At 35.4% G+C, this 23,458-nt stretch overlaps 1 protein-coding gene across 1 annotated transcript; it reads right to left on the bottom strand.

Annotated features, from left to right (window-relative positions):
- Nucleotides 1–7,133: 7,133 nt before the first annotated feature.
- On the bottom strand, nucleotides 7,134–10,162 carry LOC131611663 (F-box/kelch-repeat protein At3g23880-like). Its single transcript, XM_058883586.1, has 2 exons — nucleotides 8,783–10,162; nucleotides 7,134–8,082 (listed from the first exon to the last, which is right to left on the bottom strand). Exons 1-2 carry the CDS (start codon nucleotides 10,054–10,056, stop codon nucleotides 8,037–8,039), a joined length of 1,320 nt encoding a protein of 439 aa, XP_058739569.1. The 5' UTR covers nucleotides 10,057–10,162; the 3' UTR covers nucleotides 7,134–8,036.
- Between the last annotated feature and the right edge of the window lie 13,296 nt (nucleotides 10,163–23,458).

Consider the following 23,458-nt stretch of genomic DNA (forward strand, 5'->3'; position numbering starts at 1 on the left):
CTTCTTGCATTGCATTTATCCATTGATCGTCTCCTAAGGCTTCATCATCTTTGGAAGGTTCAATTTGAGAAACAAAAGCCATGTGTAAGCAAGCATCTTTGAGATTTAATCTTGTTGCAACTCCTTGACTAATATCACCAATAACTTTATCAATAGGATGATCTCTATGAGTTCTCCATTCTTTTGGTAGATCATTGGTGTTTGATTCTTGTTGTACACTTTCTTGTTGAACACTTTCTTGTTGTACTTCCGGTGCCTTTACAATTATATCATTTGAAAGTTCTTCCGGTGCCTTCACAATTGTATCATTTGAAAGTTCTTCCGGTGCCTTCACAATTGTATCATTTGAAAGTTCTTCCGGGGGTAAATCTAAAGGATCATCATCATCACAAACAACTATTTCCTCTTTGGAAGTGTTAGTCTCATCAAAAGATACATGCATAGATTCTTCAATAGTTAAAGTTCTTTTATTATAAATTCTATATGCTTTACTAGAAAGAGAATAACCAAGAAATATACCTTCGTCGGATTTCTCATCAAACTTACCAAGGTTGTCTTTGTCATTGTTTAGAACAAAGCACTTGCATCCAAAAATGTGAAAGTGAGCAATGTTTGGCTTTCTTCCTTTGAAGAGTTCATATGGAGTCTTCTTTAAGATAGGTCTAATGATTACTCGATTTCCAACATAACATGCCGTACTAACCGCATCCGCCCAAAAATATTTAGGAAGATTTGCATCACTAAGCATTGTTCTTGCAAGTTCCACTAGAAACCTATTTTTCCTTTCAACTACTCCATTTTGTTGTGGAGTTCTTGGTGCTGAAAAATTATGAGAGATACCATGTTCTTCACAAAATTCTTCAAATGATGCATTTTGAAACTCTCCACCATGATCACTTCTTATGGATACAATCTTTAATGATTTTTCATTTTGGATTTGTTTTGCATACTTCTTAAAGGCTCTAAAAGCATCACTTTTCTGCACAAGAAACAAAGTCCAAGAATATCTAGAATAATCATCAACAATAACTAAAGCGTATACATTACCTCCGAAGCTTCTTGTCCTTGATGGACCAAATAGATCCATATGCAACAATTGAAGTGGTCTTGTTGTAGTCACCACATTCTTTGGTTTGAAAGATGATTTGGTTTGCTTTCCCTTTTGACATGCATCACATAATTTATCTTTGACAAACTTTATCTTAGGTAGGCCAATAACAAGATCATGTTTGGTTAATTTATTTAAATGATCCATATGAATATGGGCTGCTCTCTTATGCCATAACCATGATTCATTATTATTTACCAAAAGACATTTTACTTTCAAAGATAAATCATTTAAAGAAATCATAAAAATGTTATTAATTCTTGTACCTTTGAGTTTTACCTCATTGGTGACTTCATCGATGATCAAGCATTCTTCCTTAGTGAATTTGATCTTGAAGCCTTTGTCACAAAGTTGGCTAATGCTTAGAAGATTATGCTTTAGTCCTTCAACATAAAGGACATCTTCAATGGATGTGAAAGGTGGTGCACCAACTTTGCCTTTTCCAAGAATTCTTCCCTTATTGTTGTCTCCATAAGTGACAAAACCCTTGGCCTTTAACCTTAGATCTGAAAATTGGTTTAGGTCACCCGTCATATGCTTTGAACAACCACTATCTAGATACCATAGGTTTGAGGTGGTCTTCAAGCATGCCTACAAAACAAATTAAGTTTTGTTAGGTACCCAAATGGCTTTGGGTCCATCATAGTTAGTTCCTTTCTTCACCCATACATAATGTCCACTAGGAACACTAAAGTTTCTTACATAACAAGCATTGGGTGTGTGACCAATAATACCACAATAAAAACAAGTAGGTTCAAAGTTACTTCTATATCTAGGAGGATAAGATTTCTTCTTAACAAAGTTCTTCCTTTTAGGATAATGTTGAACTACTTTAGGCTTGATCACTTTCTCTTGAATTGGTTGGTTACTAGCTTTGACAAAGATAGTCTTGTTGGATGTTGGTTTATCAAATTTAGAGAAACCAAGTCCGCTCTTATCATTGGAGTATCTTTGTGTGCTAAGAACATTTTCCAATCCAATTTGCCCTTTTTCATATCTTTCTAAAACACGTTTTAATTGGACAATTTGGAAGGAAAGTGATTCACAATTCTTGCATGCAACATTATCTTCTTGAACACTAATCATTTTTTCTTTGTCATCTTTATGTTCTTCTTCAATTATCTTAACCTTCTCTTCTAAAGATGATATTATCTTCTTTTGTGATGAGATAGTTTTATAGAGAATTTTACACTCATTTAACAATTCATTTATTGCATCTTGTGCACCATTATTAAAAAGAGAATCATCGTAACTAACCTCGCCTTCTTCATCATCGGAGTGGTGTGATGCCATCAATGCTAGATTTGCACTTTCGTCATTATCGGAGTCCGATGAAGAACTTACTTCATTATCTTCCCATGCTATGTAGGCCCTTTTCTTTTTGAATTCCTTCTTGCCTTTGAATCCATTCTTCTTAGAAAGTTTTGGACACTCCGGCTTTATGTGTCCTTGTTTCCCACATTCATAGCATGTTACTTCTTGTGATGAAGTGGATGCTTCTTTATCCTTATGCTTTGAGAATTTCTTCCTTTTGACAAAGTTAGCATTATCAATATTATTTTTATTACCAAAAAATTTGCCTAACCTTTTTACAAGAAGCAAGAAGTTTTCATCTTCATCCGATGCATCTTTCATTTTGCTTTCTTTTGAATCTACTTTTAATGCAATGCCTTTGGATTTCTTCTCTAAGTTCTCATGCTTTTCCAATCTTCCAAGTTCTGTCTCATATTCTTGAAGTTTTCCAAATAGTGTTGCGGAAGTAAGTTTTGATAAATTCTTCTTTTCGGATATTGCCGTCACTTTTGGTTGCCACTCCCTTGTCAAAGATCTGAGCACTTTAAGATTAAGTTCTTCGGTAGTAAGAGTCTTACCAAGTGCCTTCAAGTGATTTGTCAAATGTACGAATCGTTTTTGCAAATCGAGAATAGTTTCTCCAGGCTTCATTCTAAACAGTTCGTACTCTTGGCTTAAAGTATTCAATCTTGATCTTTTAACTTCAGCGGTACCTTCATGAGTTTCTACAAGAGTATCCCAAATTTCCTTTGATGTTGTACATGTTGATACTCGGAAGAATTCATCCATACTAAGAGCACCATGAAGAAGACTGATCGCCTTTTTGTCAGCAAGAACCCTTTTTCTATCATTATCATCCCATGACGCTTTAGGTTTCTCCGATCCAACACCATTAACGACCGTTGTAGGAACATGAGGACCTTGCAGGACAGCCGCCCAAACTTCTTCTCCTTGTGCTTCTAGATGAGCCTTCATTTGGATTTTCCAAAAGTCAAAATATTCACCACAAAACAATGGAGGCTTGTTGTTAGAACCACCATCTTTGAAAACCGGTCTTTGATTTGCGGAAGCCATTCTGGATCTTTAGGAACAAGTTACCTATAACTTGCTCTGATGCCAAATGTAAGTATCAGATATGCCTAAGAGGGGGGGTGAATTAGGTACTTTATAACTTTTTCGATTTTATGGTGTAAAGTGATTATTTTTCTGGTTTATGGTAATGTTACTAAAAGATGTAAAGTGCAGAAAAATAAATGACACAAGGATATATCCTGGTTCCCCTCACAAACCGAGAGTACTCCAGTCCCCTTACGCAGTAAGAGATTTCAATATAGTTGGTATCTTGTACAAGCCTAACCAAACACCAAGAACAATCCTCTTGGACCAAGAACAATCCTCTTGGATTTTTCACTAAGACCACTTATGAGAACAATCCTCTCAAAGTGTCTAACTTGTTTCCAACAATCCTGGATAACAAGAATACAACAAGTATTTGATTTTGTATAAGAGTTTGAATAGAAGAACAATGTATCAATCACTTGATTGATCTTCTCTACCAATCATGCAATTTATAAGAATAACAAGTGCTCAAATGTTGATGGATATGATATGAATTTTCTGTTTATGATTTATGAGACAATGCAGAAAATTCTTTTTGAAAGTTTGGTAATCACAACACTTGAATGAGAATTTTATGATATAGAAAGATGTTAAATTGCAATAGGAAGAGGTAATTTGAATTCTGAAAATATAGGATATATATAGTGTCTTAACACCCCTAGGAATGAGTATGATATAATGAAAAGGTGCAAAGGTTGATGGAACAAAAAGGATTCACGTTCAAATAATGAAACATACTGTTTTTGATTCTGGAACGATGGAAATCGATTTACCATTATGGGAAATCGATTTCCCTGAAACGTTGTGCCTTAAAATTCAAAAACTGATACTGGAAATCGATTTACCACCACAGGAAATCGATTTCCACAAGCAAAAAACAAATTTCCAGAAGCTGATTTGGCTGGGCACGCATAGGAAATCGATTTCCACTTATAGGAAAGCGATTTCCAGACTAAAAAAGTTAGAAAAACAGAATTTTCAATAAGCAAAAATGCACATGATTTGAGGATGATTTTGAACACTAAATTTATTCTTATAAGAACATGTTTGTACCTATTTGAAAGATGAACTTCATAAAGTCTTCAAGTGATCTTGTATGTTGACAATTTTCTTTGACTTTAATAATTTGAGTAGTACAACCTTTGATACATCCTTTCTTGATATTTATGAGTGCACATATGTTGTCTTCATCAAAACACATAACATTTGGAGAAGCTCGCAATCACATTAGGTATGTTATTATTTTCTATTTTCATATTAGGGTTTGGGCAGAGAGAATCATCTCTCCTCTGAGGAGCATTTATTATGGAAGTATAGAGATCAGTCTCTGTAATAAATCTTAATTCAATCAATATTATATTTTCCATTTATCTTAATTTTCGATCCCCGTCAATTAGTCTGACCTACCGGATTTGAATTAAGAACTATTATAGAGACTAGTCCCTATAATTTCAGAGCAAATGGTTCTTAGAGGCTCTCTCTCTCTCTCTCTCTCTCTCTCTCTCTCTCTCTCTCTCTTCTCTCTCTTCTCCTCAAACCCTAATATGAAAACATAAAATAATAACATACTTAACAACTGTCTCATACACTCCTATTTATATGGGACTCCTATTTATATGGGAAATACTAACTAAGCCAACTCCTGTTTATTTTGTTTGGACTAAGGCCCAAACCAATATCTTAACAATATGGATGCTTTTTCAAAGGAATTTTAGAAGTAAAAGTTGAGATGGATGTTTTTTCAAAGGAATTTTAGAAGCAAAAGTTGAGTTTTGTTAACTTTTTTGAATTCAAAAAGTTGGAAACCACGTCCCTGCCCATGCATCTGATGTTCTTGCACAACTACCGACTGAACTGACTTAACAGGACCCAAATGAACTTTTTCGCCAGATGCCGCAATCCTACTCTCTATCTCCAAATACCGCTCCCTATCGAGACTATACATACTCCCAAAGCATATATATACACCACCGAGTTAGGTTCCCTCAAGTTGAGCAACTCACACGCACATCATTATAAACAGCATTACCGTCACCAATATGATACCAAACAGTGTCATTTTAAATGATGAGAAAAATATTTTAAAAATGTACTTTTAGACAGATTATTATACAATCAAAAGATAACTGCAATTGTGTTCAGACAAGTTTCAGAGTTCATTCTTCTGCAAAAAAAAAAACTATAAATTTTCCAAAATCTTCCCCTCTCTTCCCCTTCAAACTCGCAAACAAAGCCTAATAGAAATGCTCCGTAACATATAAATTTATATCATACTAATTTATGAATTCTGCTGACAAATCCAAAATGACTAGAAATGCTCCATAACATATAAATTTATATCATACTAATTTATGAACTCGGGTGACAAATCCAAAATGACTAATATTGTGGAAACACTGGAGTACATGGGCAATACATAAATTGTGAAACTTGTGCTACTTGTTTGGAAGGAATGAAGGTGATACCAAAATGACTAATGTGGAAACCAATGTATTAAAAACCGGACCAAACCGGTCGGTTGAACTGGGAACCGGTCAGATAATCGGTCTGGTTCAATAGCTGGATCGAAAATGTTATTGAATCGATGTGAACCGGTCAAAACCGGTGTAAACTGCTAAAACCAGGAAAACCGACGATTTTTCTGAACAGACGGTTTAAGTGCATTTTTTAATTTTTTTTAATTTTAAAAAATTAAAACAACGACGTATTGATTATTTTAATAAAAAATTAAAATAAAAAACAAAATAAATAAAATAAAATAAAAAATGTTACAGATGCGGTTGATTTTGTTACCGATGATTTTGATATTGAAGAAGGAGATTCCAACATTGAAACGATTTTTCCTTTCTTGAATTAAATTTAGTAGACAATGTAATTATTTTGTTATAAATTATTCAATTAGATTATGTTGCGGTTAAACTTTGTTTGCAATTATATTTTGTAATTTTGTACTTTTTTATTATGTGTGATACCTATGTTTAAAATTTGAATTTAAATTATGAACTCGTGAATTTATTTATAAAATGATATTTTCAAAAAATTTAAGTGCTAGTTATATTTTGTAGAGACTGAATCATCCGGTTTGACAAATTTTATACCTATATAATTTTGTTATAACGACCGATCTATTCAACCGAGTTATCCGGTTTAATCCAGTTTAGTCATGCGGTTCGATCAGTGAGGCAGTGGTTCGACCAATAAATCAGTGACCCAATACCCTCACCGGTTTAATGTCCGATCCGATTTTTAAAACACGGGTGAAAACAAGTACATGGGCAATACATAAATTGTGAAACTTGTGCTATTTGTTTGGAAGGAATGAAGGTGATATGGATGTTTTTTCCGAGGAATTTTAGAAGTGAAAAGTTGAGTTAACTTTTTGAATTCAAAAAGTTCGAAATTTTTCCTTTTTATTAGATGTTATAAAACTGAATTAGATGCAAGAAATATTGTTAAATTTCTATTTCTTGTTCCTTCTTATTATTTATATGATATTCCAATGATTGGAGATGTTATTGTTAATGGTAAGGAAATTTCAATTCAAGACATTTTTGAAAATTCTAGAGCAAACAAATCTAGAAAGTCATTAGATATAGGTTTCACCTAAATCCAGTTGTGTTTTAAGCCAATGAAGTGGACAAAATCTCTCGAAGATTAGATAATGGTCACTCCAGCGCCTATCCCCTCCGCAACTTAATTTTAACCATTGAATTAAGAATTCTCCAACTGCAGGGTGCTTCGAGATCAACCTGTGTGAAACACATCCCTCTCTTGAAATTGAAACCCTATACAACCACACAGAACCCATCGTCATCCTCAAGCATCATCCAAATGAACCATACACCGCAATCCAACTCTCTATCTCCAAATAATGCTCCCTAACGAGACTATACAGATTCCGAAAGCATATATAAACCACCGAGTTAGGTTCCCTCAAGTTGAGCCAACTCACACACTCGTCATTATAAACAACATTACCATCACCAATATGATACCAAACAGTGTCATTTTAAATGATGAGAAAAATATTTTAATGTATTGCAAAGAATGTACTTTTAGACAATCCAAAGATAACTGCAATTGTGCTCAGACAAGTTTTAGAGTTCATTCTTCTGCAACAAAAACTAAAGGTGTCTCAACGCTAGTGGTTTAATGTACCGCTGGGCTTGGGGAGGATCACATGTACATAATAAAATTTGTGTTGCCAAAACCAAGGTTGATATCATCGTAAAACAGTTGGATGTTTAAGCAACAATAATTCTTCCGAGTGGCTCTCTTACACAAATAGGAGTACAATTGAAAAACAAAACATATTTTGCGGTAAATTCTATACACTTACAAAGGGGTCCAAAAGAGGAATCAAGAGAGCCATAAACATCTTATACCAAATGATTACTAAAACTGAAGAAAATATAGCTCCAATAATACTTTTTTCCTTTCTTCCTGCCAAATGAGCACTAAATCAGAAGAAAATATAACTTCAATATTGCTTTTTTCCTTTCTTCCTACCAAACCATCAACCGTCAACAATACCATATGTGCTTGAAGTTGATGGTGTGGTCCTGTGATTCAAAAAAAAGACCCATATTAGATAGGAGATTGAATTAGTTTCAACCTTGATGCCGACAAGCCAGTACCACAAGTGACATGACAGTTATAATTCTAGATACTATTGCATTATTATCAGTATAAAAATAAAATAGTCCTAGCTTCCAAAAATTGGATATACTTGAACTGGCATAAACAAAACTAAACCATATATAATTTATACATATACACATGTGTATTAATTTGTAAAATCATTTTAATGCTTAATTTCTATATAGATCACCTAGATGTAAATATTATAATAGAATTACTAAAAAAAACATGGTAACAGAACCACTCTACTTATTCAACCAGAACATAAGGAGGTGAGTCGACAAACATACCTTCAGCCAGTTTGAACGTTTATACAATATAGAATACAAGTTCAAAAACATTCATCATCTATAACAAAGTTTTAAACAAAAACATTACAAGTTTCAACAGAAACTAAAGTTTTTCTTTTCTCATATATGTATGTATCTATAGATCATAAATCAGTCAAAGTCAAGAGATATGTCACATATGCATCACCAACCCATCGACATGTTTCTAGCATTAACCAAAAACATTAAAAGTTTGAAGAGAAACTAATGTTTTTCTTTTCTCATATTATGTATAGATTTATTAAATCATTGAAGAGAAACCAAACAATTAAATCATTAAAGAGAAACTTACTTTGGACAGGTCGAAACCAAGCTTTCAATATAACCCTTGGTATAAAACCACAATATATCATTGTGGTTTGATGTAATTTCCTCTACTATATTATTTCTCCAATTATAGACAATTGCATGTTGGTTGTAAAAACCATCACCTCCTTGGTTGCTTGCAATAATCAGTGTGTCGCTACTGTCACAAAAATACAAAGGGAACAGAAACAATTGAGAACCATATGCCAGCCAATCATCAATGCCATGGTAAATTCGAAGACTTTGAAAACTAATTCTGAGGAATAGAGTCCAAGACTCTCGAACTCCGAATTCCATCATTTTCCATATAACAAAATGAGTTCCCTTGGCACGGTGAGAAAAACAAAGACAGTCCATCAACACATTTACAGATGGCTCGACAGGTGGTACTTCAACAAAACCCCGAGGTGGCAACAACTCCTGGTAAGTCTCCGTGGCAAGATCGAGCGAGACAATCACAAATTGCTCAATGGTAATGTCATTCCACTCATATTCAGTCTTATTTCGAATAGTCAGCCAGTTAATAGTACCACTTATATACACGCCATTATTCACAAATGGGTAACGGAGACTACTAGGATGAAGGCCAAAAGGTACAGATGGAAAACATTCAATGTTTTTCCAAACATTGTCACTCAAACTAAAAACTTTCACCTTGTTTGTAGAGAAAGCCAAGACCTTATAAGAGTCAGTTGAAACATCATAACCGAATGTGAACCTGTAAGAGTTAGCTAGACTTAGATAACCTAATTTTTCAGATAATGTCCTCGTGGCTGGGTTCCAAAAACGGAACCAGGTTTGATTCTCAATAGCCAAAGGATCAGAACCACCGATCAAGCAGAGCAATCCGTTACATGAACCAACTATCTTCCAGCAATCCATGTTCCTCAATCGGTAGTGAGACCGATGATCATAGGAAATGGTGATACACCTCAATCGATAGTTGCCAATGATGAGCAATGGGCTCTCTATCAAATCAGTTACGGTAAAGGGTACGACACTGCAATCCCAATCCTCGTCAGGCATAGACCATTCTGGTATCAGTAAGAAGTGAGTGTTTTTTGGCGATCGCTGAAGGTGCAATTTGGCGAAGGCGGGATCGGAGATTAGGGTTTTCCATGACTTGCAAACACATTTTATTTGCATTAGAGTTTTGACAGGAAGCCGTGAAAGAATTTCTGAAATGAGTTCATCAAGGAGGACTAACAACGACGGTGGAGCGCCGTTTGATTGCTTGGACTTCGCCGGAGGGGAATTCATGAACGGCGATTGTGTCTGTGCCGGTAAGAACTCAGTGATGTTGTTAAAATGGAAATAGAACGTACTGAAATTGAAAGCCTAACATTTGTGTATTTGTGTTTTTTTTTTACAAGGTCGTGCAAGTCTTTAAACAGCATAATTGAAAAGAAAAAAGTGAAATGGAGGATTGATAATGTCATTCTTATAAAAAAAATACTTTTGTAAGAAATAACTTTCACTCCTAGACTCTTATCACATTCATTTCTAAGGTAGATAATCTAATTTTTTTTTTTAAAGAATTTAGGTTTATTAGCTTGTGTAACACTATTTACAAATTTATTATAAAGATTATGGTTAACATATTGCATAATTATCTAAATTAGATATTTGGACACTTTCATAGTAGTTTTTTTCCTAGTAAATGGAGAATTGATAATGTCATTATCCTCCAAGAAGCAGTTCATTCTATGTGTAAATCTAAAAAGAAAAAAAACTAACATGTTGTTCGAAATAGATCTTAAAAAGGTCTATGATCATGTTAATTGGGATTTCTTAGAATTTTATTTGATGTGAAACAGGTTTTCTCTCATTACTATAAAGTTAATCATGCAATGTGTAACTAGTTCCTCTATGTCTATTCTTTGGAATGGGAGACAACTACCAAATTTTGTTCAGAATAGAGGATTACAGCAAGGTGACCCTCTTTCACCCTCATCTCTTTGTTATCTGCATGAAATTCTTGTCGCAAACAATCATCATGGGATGAAAACCATTGGAAGCTAGTCAGGTTATCTCGTAATGGGCCACCTCTATCGCATTTATATTTTGCTGATAATGTTCTTCTTTTTGTGAAAGTTTCTAACTCCCAAACAAGGATCATTTCTTATATCTTGAATTGTTTTGCCAGGCTTTTTGGTCTTAAAGTGAATGTTGCTAAATCAAAGGTGTTCTTATCCGCTACCACTAAGAGGAGTAAAATGGATTTAATTGTCTTCAGCACAAGTATCAAGTGAACACTTATTCTAAAGAAGTACTTGGATTTCCTTATGTTACATGGTCGTCTTCAGCGCAAGTACTTTGAGTTCCTATAGGAGAAAATTAGACAAAGGTTAGCATCTTGGCAACATAAAGTGTTGAACAAGGCTAGTCGTTTGACTCTGGTTAGGTCTGTTCTAAACTACATCCCAAATTATTATATGCAAGTGGCATGGCTACCTCATGCAACTTGTTATTTTATTGATGGGATGGCTAGGAATTTTTTATGGAAAGGTAACTTAAACTCTAGTGTGCATCTCGTTGGCTGGAATAAACTCAATAAGCCTAAAAATTTGGGTGGTCTTGTTAGAACATAGTTTGGTTTTAATCATATCTTAGAGTTTTGATGATAACAATTAAATAAATTTTATATAAGTAAATGTGGTACTCTAATTATATGTTTCTTATTTCAGAAGAAGTTCTAACTCAAGTACCATCAGAACATGGACTTTATGTAAAGCTGAACAAACAAAGAAAGAAAAGTCACGCTGAAGTTAAAGAAGTTCTAATGCATGAAGAGTTCTGAATGCACCAACCGCTGTAGACAAATTCTGATAGAAGTTATATTCACATAGGAAAGACCGAAGTTATGAAGAAAAGGAAAAACAAAATGCAAAGTTCTGATACAAGATAAAATACCGTTAGAGACATAATGATTAAAAGACTGCTGAAGCATTTATGAGGAACAAATATTAAGAAGCATGCAAAGCACAAATAACCAAGATGACACGCAACATTTATTGCAGAACAGCTTACGAGGAAGCAACGGACAACATTTTCCAAAGGCTATAAATAGAATATCAATATCAGTTTGAAAAAGCTAGTAGATGCTCACTTACAATACAGCACATGAAGGAAAAACGTGAACTCTTATGCTGAAAGAAAATACTTCGTTCATGTTATCATACTAAAGTCATATCCATTGTACTTAAACATAGTGAAAAATCACAATTGTGAAATAGCTTAGATTAAGAAGCATTAAGTTCACTTGTTAGAAGTTATCGTTGTATATTGTTTCTTGAGTAACCAAGTTGTGGTTAAGATTCTCAAGAAGACGTTGTATATTGTTTCTTGAGTAACCAAGTTGTGGTTAAGATTCTCAAGAAGACGTTGTATATTGTTCCTTGACTAACCAAGTTGTGGTTAAGATTCTCAAGAAGACGTTGGCAGTTGCCTTCGTGAACCAATTGTAATCATGTTTTTATTAGTGGATTAAGTCCTCGACGGAGAGAGGCGAAATCACCTTGACGGGTGGACTGGAGTAGTTTGAGTTCAAACGAACAAGGATAAAAATATCACGTGAATTTTTATTTGTGAAAGAAAACCCCTTATTCAACCCCTCCTTCTAAGTGTTTTCATACCCTTCAGGTCTTGGGAACAAAAAAGCAAGAAAGGTCAATATTTCCATGTCAGGTAAGCTGATTCGAGGTCACCACCGGGATTGTGATTCCCTATGGGTCCAAGTTTTGAAGCATAATCACATCAGTGAGGAAAACTTCTTTAATATTAAAAAGAAACAAGGACCAGTTACTTGGGATGCAACTATGAAAGCTTTCCCTATCGCTCTCTCTCTAAGATGGAAATTAGCAAAGCAGGCTCTCTATATTGATATCCATGATCTGGAGTGTGAGTGAATGATGTTTACTTGGATGGAAATTGGAACTCCAACACATACTAATATTCCTCCAGTTGTTTGTGAAAGCCTAAAAGCGCTCCCCATTTGTTTGAAAAGCAATTTAGACGGTATATATACTTCTTGGGATGGTTATAACTGACTCAACAGACTTGTGGCATATTCCTGCTCATTAGAATGTGTAATTTTTCCCTTGGATTACTTTTCATAAGTAAATCCCTACGAGATCAATGTTGTGTCATCTTGGTATGCTCTAGACGAATTTCTATCCTAGATGCAATCAGGACGCTGGGACAACTCTACATTGCTTGAGAATTGAGAAACTGTAAATTTTCTACTCACTTTGAAAAATCTATTGGCTTATTAGACCAATTATTCTTCCAAGGTAATAGTTTATATGGTTGGATTAGACATGGTATCAATGGTGGCTCTATCTTTTGTATTGTTTACTGGTGGTCGTGACACACTAGGAACAAATTATGTCTTGCGAATGAAGTTGTATCTTCCTACACTTTGAAATTCATCATTGTGAATTATGCTAATTTGTTAGCTAAATATTTTTTATAGAATAATTTGTCTCATCCAATGAAAACGATCATATGGAATGCATACTAAGGTAATAAAATAATTTTGATTGTTAATGGAAGTAGCCTCGATAATCTTGGTATCTCAGGTTTTATGGATTGATTTGAAATGCTGATAGTGCTTGGGTTTATGTTTTTACAAGTAATATTGGTTATTCCAATATCCTTCATACTGAGCTGATGATGTTATATCATGGTTTGATTATGGCCTAAGAAATTGACATCAAAGATCTGATGTGTTACTCTCACTCTAACTCTGTTATCAAGCTTATCTTAGAGTCTGTTAATATTTGGAATCATTATATCGCGATTCTTCATAATATTAAAGAGATTCTCTCTAAGGAATGGTCAGTTCAAATATTTCATACTCTTAGGGATAAGAATTATTGTGTTGACTATTTAGTAAAACATGGAGTTGTTAATGATGCGGTGTACATACTCTTTGTGAACCTTATGTTAGAATTATCACTCTCCAACTAGTCGATGCTAGTGAGACTTTATTTTCTAGATAATTTTCTGTTATTTTCTAGAGACTAGTTAGGTGAAAGAAAGATTCAAAGTCACTATGAATTTGGCGCTTTAAGGTCACTAAAATCAATCCCTTTATAACCTCCAATTTTTCTTGTACTTTAGTTAATTTTTTCCTTATCAAGAATAACAATTAAGCTTAAAACTGAGTGCACTAATTTATTAAATAAATAATTTTGTCAACTATAAAACTCTATAATTATATGTCTAAAATAATAATTTGTAGCATCAATTTTTTTAATACATCAATGTACAAGTCTAGAAGTGAACCATTGCTTGCATGAATGTGTATATGATACAGACTTAACACATTTTTGCAATTTTGATATGGCTTAAGAATATTCCTTTCCTGATTGCGTATCTGATATAAACTAAAGAGGAGTGCTAGGAACACTCACTTTTGAACACTCTCTCCAACACTCGCACTATTATTGAATGAAACACATATGAGTCTCTCACTTTCGAAATTGATCTCACATAAAGTGGTAGGACCCACATATATTTCAACCAATAAAAAAAACGAGTGGTAGAAAGAATGTTGAAAAGAGAGTGTTGCTAGTATTTCTCTAGACTAAATACATTTCTGCGATTGTGATACGACTCAAACGCACACCTCGCATGGCTCCTTATTCGAGGCTTACCAAACACATTTTTACGTAGCTTCGGCACCCCTCATTCTGATCTAGCAAATCCAAGAGCCTAGGTGGTATAACCTGGAGATGTCCACCTCGATATGAGCCAAGCCTCGGGGGCAAGGACGAAGATCCTACCTTTGGTCAAGAAAAGGTCCTTTGTGACACGAAGCGTAGTACAAAAATAAGATCACGTGACATTGAGTTCGCAGATCCCATGCCTTGCCCTATGGAACACAAGTAACCCTCCAAACGCGATGCACGCATTAATAAAGTGGAGACAGAGTTGATTCTCCCACTAATAAAGTGGAAGAATAGTCCACAAGCTTATCCACTTCGGGAGTATAAGAGAAAGCTTTTATAGCCAAGGTAGAAGAAGGGGCCGAAATAAGAAGAGTAGTAACCAGAGAAGGGGACAAAGGCAGAAGTCCTAGTATTCACCTCAATCTGAATACTTTGAGCATTTGCAAGTCTCTGAAACAACTTCAACTTGCTTACTTTATCCATGCTTACCTGCAAAACACAATCACACATGTTAAAAAAGAGCACGAAGACTCTATCCTCGCCAAAAATATTTCTCCTCTCCTCTTTGTTAACTGCACTCAAGATAGTGTGAATATTAATCTGTTTTTTCCTTACCTCGGTAGGGGGCACCTCACCAGGGTTGAACCCTTCCTTATATTCAATTATTTGAAACAAAGATTGCATTGCCTTCTTCATTGTCACCTTGTTTGGAGAAAGAAAACCTGACTAGATACAATATGAGTGATCATCCTGGTTCAAATGGATCTTGAATCAATACTTCAGATATAAAGTCCAATAGAAGTGAGGAGAATCACTAGGGAAATAATATAAAACAAAATGATTTGTAAGGGTGAGAGGTTTCACCAATATAAAGTGTCCTAAGAAGTCGCCCCTTTCTAGAGTGAAATGGTCGAACCAAGGTGTCATACCCCAAAATTTGCCCATTATATTTCATGATAATTGAGCTCAGTTAATCTCCACAGGCTCACTCTCCTCCTAAGCAATGAAGGTGAAACCAAAAGTATCTTTTAGAAGACTCTTTGAGCTTTCTAAAATGTACAAAAACACCTTCATGTGATAAAAAATGAGGGAGATATGATTGGTACAAGGTGGGCGATTTTCAAGAAAGGCGTAAAAACCTAAGTGAAGAATTTTGCATTTTTAAGTAGTGGGCCATATTTTTTCAATCATCCACGAAATTTTAAGCATATAGAGGGCCCAAGATTCAAATTTTATTTATCTTATGATATTATTTCATTTATGCTTGATTTTATTCATATTAAATCAATGTAAATCAAATAAAATCAAAAGAAATTAAAATCAAATCATTCAAGACTTTCCATTCATATAAACATGTCCAAATACATTTTATAATTTCATTTTACACGTGAAAAAAAGTACACCAAATAGGATTCAAGTGGAAAAAGGAAAGATTTTATACATATTCAAAACCAAACTTTTTCAAATAAAATCTCTTGATTCTTTCCATTTTTTTTAACCCTAGTTTACACTACTATATATTCATAACTTGTAGCCTCCAAAAGCCACGAAAACCTAGCCTCTAAGAGTGTTCTTGAACTTACAAAAAAGAAAAATATCAAAAGAGGTGGATTTCGGATTCCTTGCTGCAGCTTCTTTCACAGCCAAACAATTGATTCAATCTCTTCACAAGGTAGTATTAGACAGGTATGAACCATTAATCACGTCCCATAATGGACAAAACGAATGCTTCATGTTCATCATGTCTTACATGCTAATCTTTTTCGTTTTGTTTATATACTGTGTATAAATGCAAACTAATGCTACTGATATTTTTCTAAGGATGTTTAGAAGGGAGTAGGACAATTAGGTTGAAGCTTTGGTACCCATATCTTAAAACACCATGGTTAGGGCATGGTGCTTTTGTGCTTCGGATCACGTAAAATATGCCCCCACCAACCAAAACGATTGCATATTTGAACTCAGGGGAGGTTTATGAGTCGATCTGGGTTGGTAGTTCGTCTTCTCCTTCGTTGTTTTTGCGTTTTCAAATTTGCAGGTTCGGAGACGATGAACTCCAAGCAAAATTCGCAGCAAAATGCGTATGAAATTCCATAGCGAATTCCGCAGGAAAAAAGAGGAAGAAGGTGAATAGTACATGGGAGTCATTGATTGCACGCGTGGACGAGTCACGCGATGGGATTGGCCAGTCAACGCGGCCAGTTTCTCTCTCTCCTCCTTATTCGCTGGTCAAACGGCACGAGGATCCAGGCTGACTATTTTGTTTGAATATTCATAATGTTTTCTTTTTATATTTGTTTATTGATCCATGTTTTACTAACAGCAAATGCAGATAGAGCAATTGGCAAGGATACTGGTTTGGCATCATAGGGGATCCTGGATCGATTCCCAGCATGGCCAATTTTTTGGCTGTGTGTTTTTTGACTTGTTTTGATAGTTTTTTTTATTTAATTTCTTAAATTTAATTAATTAACTATTAACTAATCACCAATTTAACTTCACCATAAGTCTTAATTTTTTTTTATAAATAAAAGAACTAGTAATGTAGGCTTTGATAATTTTAATTGTTATATATATATATATATATATTTTTTTTTATTAAGTTAATAGATTTAAGATAATTAATTAATTAAAATAAATCATAATTAATTTTTAATTTAGGAATTAATCAATTAATTTAATTAACCATCAATTATTTTTATTTTACCCTCGATTCTTCTCTCATCTCGAAATCCTTTGTATGGCGCATGTTTTGTTTATTTCGTTGTTTTTTCTTTAATTTGGGCATTAGAATGTATATAGGTCAAATGTAAATATTTAAAGGAGTCTTTTACTTTCCCGCACTTTTTGATTTTCGTACCTTATTATTATATTGTTTAGATGTATGATAGGTTTGTGTTATAAGACTAAAAACAAATCGTAGTTGACTTTAACTCAAGATTAAATATAAACGAATACAACACACTTTGCACGCACTCACCCCTAGGGTACGCCCCTCTTGGTTGCCTTACGAATAAAGGTCGTGTCCCTCGAGTATAGAGGTATCTAAAGCAAATGTCCCTCGATTAAAAAATCATCACAAAGATCATAAGTCCCTCGATGCCCCATCGATGTTGCCTACGAATATATGATCTTGTCCCTCGATTGTTGCCTACGGAAAGTGATGATCGTCCCTTCGAAATTGCTAAGGGTACCTCTACCTGTTGCCTTCAAACTACCTCGATGACCCTTCGATGACCCGCACGTCCAATAAAACAAGGATTTCCTACTTCTGTATAGTATGGATAATCCTGGGAATCGTAAAAAGCATAGAAAAAGACCAGTTAATTAGGGTAGTTCTCGTAACCTGCCTAGCTCAATAAAATCATCTTTTCAAAAACTTTTTCAAAGGCGAAGGCTACGCATTTACGCTAAAGTCCTTACGTCCCTTTTCAATTCAAAACAAACAAAACATGAGCTAAGCAAGTTAAGAGCCCGTAGATAACTACGGATGAAAAGGGTGCTTGCACCTTCCCTTTTCATAACTTACCCCCCGAGCCCATTTTCTTTCAAAAAGGTCTTTTTCTGTACTTTTTACCTTTCCTAAAATTGGACAAAATAAAAGTCGGTGGCGACTCATGCTCACCGCAACATTGTTGCTTATAAAAATAAAAGTCAGTTCACCGTGTTACAGAACTGGCGACTCTGCTGGGGATTCTTTAAGAGGGGTTTACCTTAGGGCTTAGTTCATTATAAATGTTTTTAATTGTTTGTTTGTATGCTTTATTCTTAAAGGTTGTTTGGGATTGTTCTGTGTGAAAGATCCTAACCCGGATCTGAGTACCTTAGGAAAATGGCATGAGATCAAGGAGACTGCACAGCGTATACTGATGTGGTTGATCTGATGGCCATCGTTAGTGTGACACATTGGTTTGTCCTGGTGTTCCTTGGGATCCGACTCGAGGAAATGCTTGGCTACCGCGTGGTGTCATTAAGCACTAATTCGCCCTTAGAACCTTAGTTGAACTAAACTTTGGCCTTTTAGAAAGTAGCGAGATGGCTGGCTTTGGTTCCGACTGAAGTTGGTTGATACTCGAAGCTACACTCATATGGACTGGACTTTCGGGACCTTTTCGGTTGGTGATTCGATCGCCGAACTGAGATAAGCGCCTTCGAGAAAGGTCAATGATATGAGCTCCCTAGAACCCAATCTTTATCTAGGACAGGTTGAACCAACTTAACTTCAGTGGGGAGGGTACTTACCTACGAACTTCATGCAAGCCTTTAAACCTAAGGTTATTTGTGTGACTTATTTGTATTCATTATCTAACCGTTTGGTTCCTCGCATGATTTGTTTATACCCTAACCGTTTGGTTTCCTTGCAGGATTTGTGTATACCCTAACCGTCTGGTTTCCTTGCAGGATTTGTTTGTACCCAAACCAACTGGTTTCCTTGCAGGATTTGTGTGTATGCTAAAAACTTGAACTCTTTGTAGGACTTACTCGTCCTCATCACCTAACTAACCTTTTTCAAGGATCTCAAGAATTTAGGGCGCGCAATTCCAAGTGCCATCATCAAGAGCCAGATTCCTAACAAAGGGGCAAGAGGATTTATTTTCCTCTAGCTAGATACCTTCAAACTCAACGGTACAGTTCCTATCAAGGGGCAAGAGGATTTAGTTTCCTTTAGCTATATGCCTTCAAACTCAAAATTACCGTACCCAGAATCAGAGGCTATGACCCACTGGATATGGTGAGCTTGATTCTTATAGAAGGACGTCCAAAGATGAATAGTCAAAGCTCTTCAGACGAAGCTGCAACCAAAATTTCCAAAGGACAACCTTCTCATCTTCTTACTATTTCATTCTTACTATCCCTGAATCTGGATGCTTACAACTCCTGTGTGGCTTTGTCGGTATCTTCCTCTAGGAGTAATTTGCAGTACAGATACGAACGTTTAGTTTGTTTTCCACTCTGGGGCACTTGGTCAGTCGATCGATGATTGTCATCCATTTCAAGACAAGGTTCAAGACCTGATTGACGCAAAGGCTATCATCATTCATACCTAAAGGCCAAATTCGAAGTTCTCCTTTGACTCAATGGATCTTCTGAAGCAATAAGTCCATACAGAGAGAATCTCCTCAACATTGGCAATTCGAAATTCGTCATGCATTATCATGCGTAATCTTTCTTGTTTTTGTTCAATACTGTTTATATGCAATACTTGTTTGTTTTTGAACTATAATAGTAATGCATTGAATATGTTTGTCTTAAAAAAAAATTCATTCGCTCTCGCTCTAACATGTTTTTCTATGCTAGTGATGCCAAACTCTCGGCGATAAAGCATGATAACTCTGAAGGGAGAATGACGAACATATAATATCCATAATCTCAAATGGTGTGCTTTCGAGTAAAACCCTGTTGATGATGTACAGGCATTGTTTCAAATCCAAACACTGGAGATATAAGGAAGTTAATCCCTTGTCAACCCCTTTGAGCCTTGAAGTAGGAGTTTCTTTTCTATACGAAAAACCCTCACATTTAACCCAGGGGCAGGGTAGTGTTCAGTTAACCTGATTGAGTGTTCAAAATTCAGCAGGAGCTCGCATCTAAGGATACAACAATGGTTATCCTTCAAAAGGTTGAGGAAAAGTCGAGACCACAATGGTCATCTCTCGCAATGGGAGGTTAAAATATGACGATACAACAACGACTATCCCTCGTCGACCAAGAAATGAGGCAGTCACAATCTTTCCAACAAATCGAAGACGTCTCAGGATCATACGACTTGTTCCAAAAAAAAAAAGAGAGAACGAATCGAAAAAAGAAAAAAAGAAAGCCCGCTAAGTCAATAACTTGAAAAAAATGACTTAGGTAAAAGCTAGGGCATCCCGCTGGACTTCAAACTCGGAATTCAAAAGAATTTGTCCAGGCAAAAGTTAGGGAAACAAAAAAGAGTCTCAACAAAAGGGGCAAAGTCGCGTGACTATAAATTCAAGGTCGTGTGATCAGACACCAAATACAAAAGGTAGAGTGACTGCCATGTCTAAACACCTCATCGATTCCTTAATCGTCTCAAACTCCTCTTGAAGGATGAATGCTCGCATCGAGTTAACTGAACTTAGGTTGGAGAACATCACGAAGGGGGTGGGCACTGATAAAATTTTGAGCCTAAAAATCCTTTTTTCTAAAAACCGTGAACCTGGCCACGTTATAACCCTCAAAAGTCCTAATTGAAGCAGGGTTAATTCGAAAGCATACTATAACGAGAATACGGTAAACTGACTCCTAGGAGCTCTGCTAAAACGCTTGAGTTGGTATCACACCACCTTTCACAAAAAAAGAATCGATGTTTTGACATCCTTTCAAAAATTTCCTTTTTAAACTTCAAGACAAACATGAACTTTGCATTAGAATTATATTTCTCATACTAAACATTCTTTGCATATGAACAAGTACTTGACACCAGGAAAGCTTCCATCGTGAACAGCAGACAAAAAGTTTAATCCTCTCAAGTGACAAGTTGGCTTCAGAACTCCGTTGAGTTCGAGCGAGAATATCCCAAATACTGGTCACCCTCAAGGGCACAAAAACAGTTGAATACCCTTTTGAGTAAGAATTCATATATTTGGGGCAATCAGGTCAAGATTCAAAGACTCCCTCGGAAGTGTTGATTAGTCAGGGGCATTATTCCCAGGTTCATGATACTGGGGCATGTTGCTTATGATAGCACAAAATCTCAGAAAGTTTTCTCGACAGACAAAGTTGCTTTAGAAATACATCGAAAAGCACAAATATCTCTTGCACCTAACTCAGTGAGCTAAAGGCTAATGTTTACAAGGGCTATTCCATGCTATTATCCCATTTATCTGGGGCAGTCAAGTCGAGATTCAAATAATCTCTCAAAGGCGTTGAACAATCAGGGATTTATTTTCCCCGCAAAACACTGATACAATTTACTATCATCATTAATAACATTTGCATTCATACATCATACATCTCATGGCATATACATAACAGTCTCATTCATTTCAAAAAAACATACAATACATACATCATGACATTGCATAAAACCAACTTTATGTTTCAGGTCGACCAATCGGTCAGGCAACTATCATCAACAAAATTAAATGCAACCCAAAGTATGGCTCTTTCAGATATGGTCTAATGAATGACTCGTTCTGACATCCTTCATCAGATATGGTCTAATGTACGACTCGTTCTGATATATTCCTCTTCAGATATAGTTGAATGAATAACTCGTTCTGATGTCCTACTTCCAGATATGGTCTAATGTACGACTCGTTCTGGTATTCCTCTTCAGATATGGTTTAATGAATAACTCGTTCTGATGTCCTACTTCCAGATATGGTCTAATGTACGACCCGTTCTGGTATTCCTCTTCAGATATGGTTTAATGAATAACTCGTTCTGATGTCCTACTTCCAGATATGGTCTAATGTACGACCCGTTCTGGTATTCCTCTTCAGATATGGTTTAATGAATAACTCGTTCTGATTTCCTACTTCCAGATATGGTCTAATGTACGACTCGTTCTGGTATCCTTCATCAGATATGGTCTAATATATGGTCCAATGAATGACTCGTTCTGGCGCTCTCTACTGGATATAGTCTAATGAATGGCTCGTTCCGATATTCTCCTTCAGATAGAGTCTAATGAATGACTCACTCTCTCAAATATATTTTATGGTTCACTCTTCAAATGTAGTCTAATGTACGGCTCTTTCCGACATCTCCTTCAGATTCCAACAAACACTTATCAATGCTTCAAGCTCGGATATAGTCTAATGTACGACTCATTCTGACTTTCATATTATTAATGGCTGGATGGCATCTTTAATCCCATCTGTGAAAAGTCCCTACATCATCAAGGGCAAATTTCTCAGTATTCTAGTGTTCAATCTCCTTCAACCTTCAGATTCCGACTGGCACCCGAGCCAATCTACATCCTCAGGTTTAAGAAAATTGAACAGGGGCAGCTGTCATACCCCAAAATTTGCCCATTATATTTCATGATAATTGAGCTCAGTTAATCTCCACAGGCTCACTCTCCTCCTAAGCAATGAAGGTGAAACCAAAAGTATCTTTTAGAAGACTCTTTGAGCTTTCTAAAATGTACAAAAACACCTTCATGTGATAAAAAATGAGGGAGATATGATTGGTACAAGGTGGGCGATTTTCAAGAAAGGCGTAAAAACCTAAGTGAAGAATTTTGCATTTTTAAGTAGTGGGCCATATTTTTTCAATCATCCACGAAATTTTAAGCATATAGAGGGCCCAAGATTCAAATTTTATTTATCTTATGATATTATTTCATTTATGCTTGATTTTATTCATATTAAATCAATGTAAATCAAATAAAATCAAAAGAAATTAAAATCAAATCATTCAAGACTTTCCATTCATATAAACATGTCCAAATACATTTTATAATTTCATTTTACACGTGAAAAAAAGTACACCAAATAGGATTCAAGTGGAAAAAGGAAAGATTTTATACATATTCAAAACCAAACTTTTTCAAATAAAATCTCTTGATTCTTTCCATTTTTTTTAACCCTAGTTTACACTACTATATATTCATAACTTGTAGCCTCCAAAAGCCACGAAAACCTAGCCTCTAAGAGTGTTCTTGAACTTACAAAAAAGAAAAATATCAAAAGAGGTGGATTTCGGATTCCTTGCTGCAGCTTCTTTCACAGCCAAACAATTGATTCAATCTCTTCACAAGGTAGTATTAGACAGGTATGAACCATTAATCACGTCCCATAATGGACAAAACGAATGCTTCATGTTCATCATGTCTTACATGCTAATCTTTTTCGTTTTGTTTATATACTGTGTATAAATGCAAACTAATGCTACTGATATTTTTCTAAGGATGTTTAGAAGGGAGTAGGACAATTAGGTTGAAGCTTTGGTACCCATATCTTAAAACACCATGGTTAGGGCATGGTGCTTTTGTGCTTCGGATCACGTAAAATATG

The sequence above is a fragment of the Vicia villosa genome, linkage group LG6 (assembly GCF_029867415.1).
Source record: "Vicia villosa cultivar HV-30 ecotype Madison, WI linkage group LG6, Vvil1.0, whole genome shotgun sequence".
Lineage (NCBI taxonomy): Eukaryota > Viridiplantae > Streptophyta > Magnoliopsida > Fabales > Fabaceae > Vicia > Vicia villosa.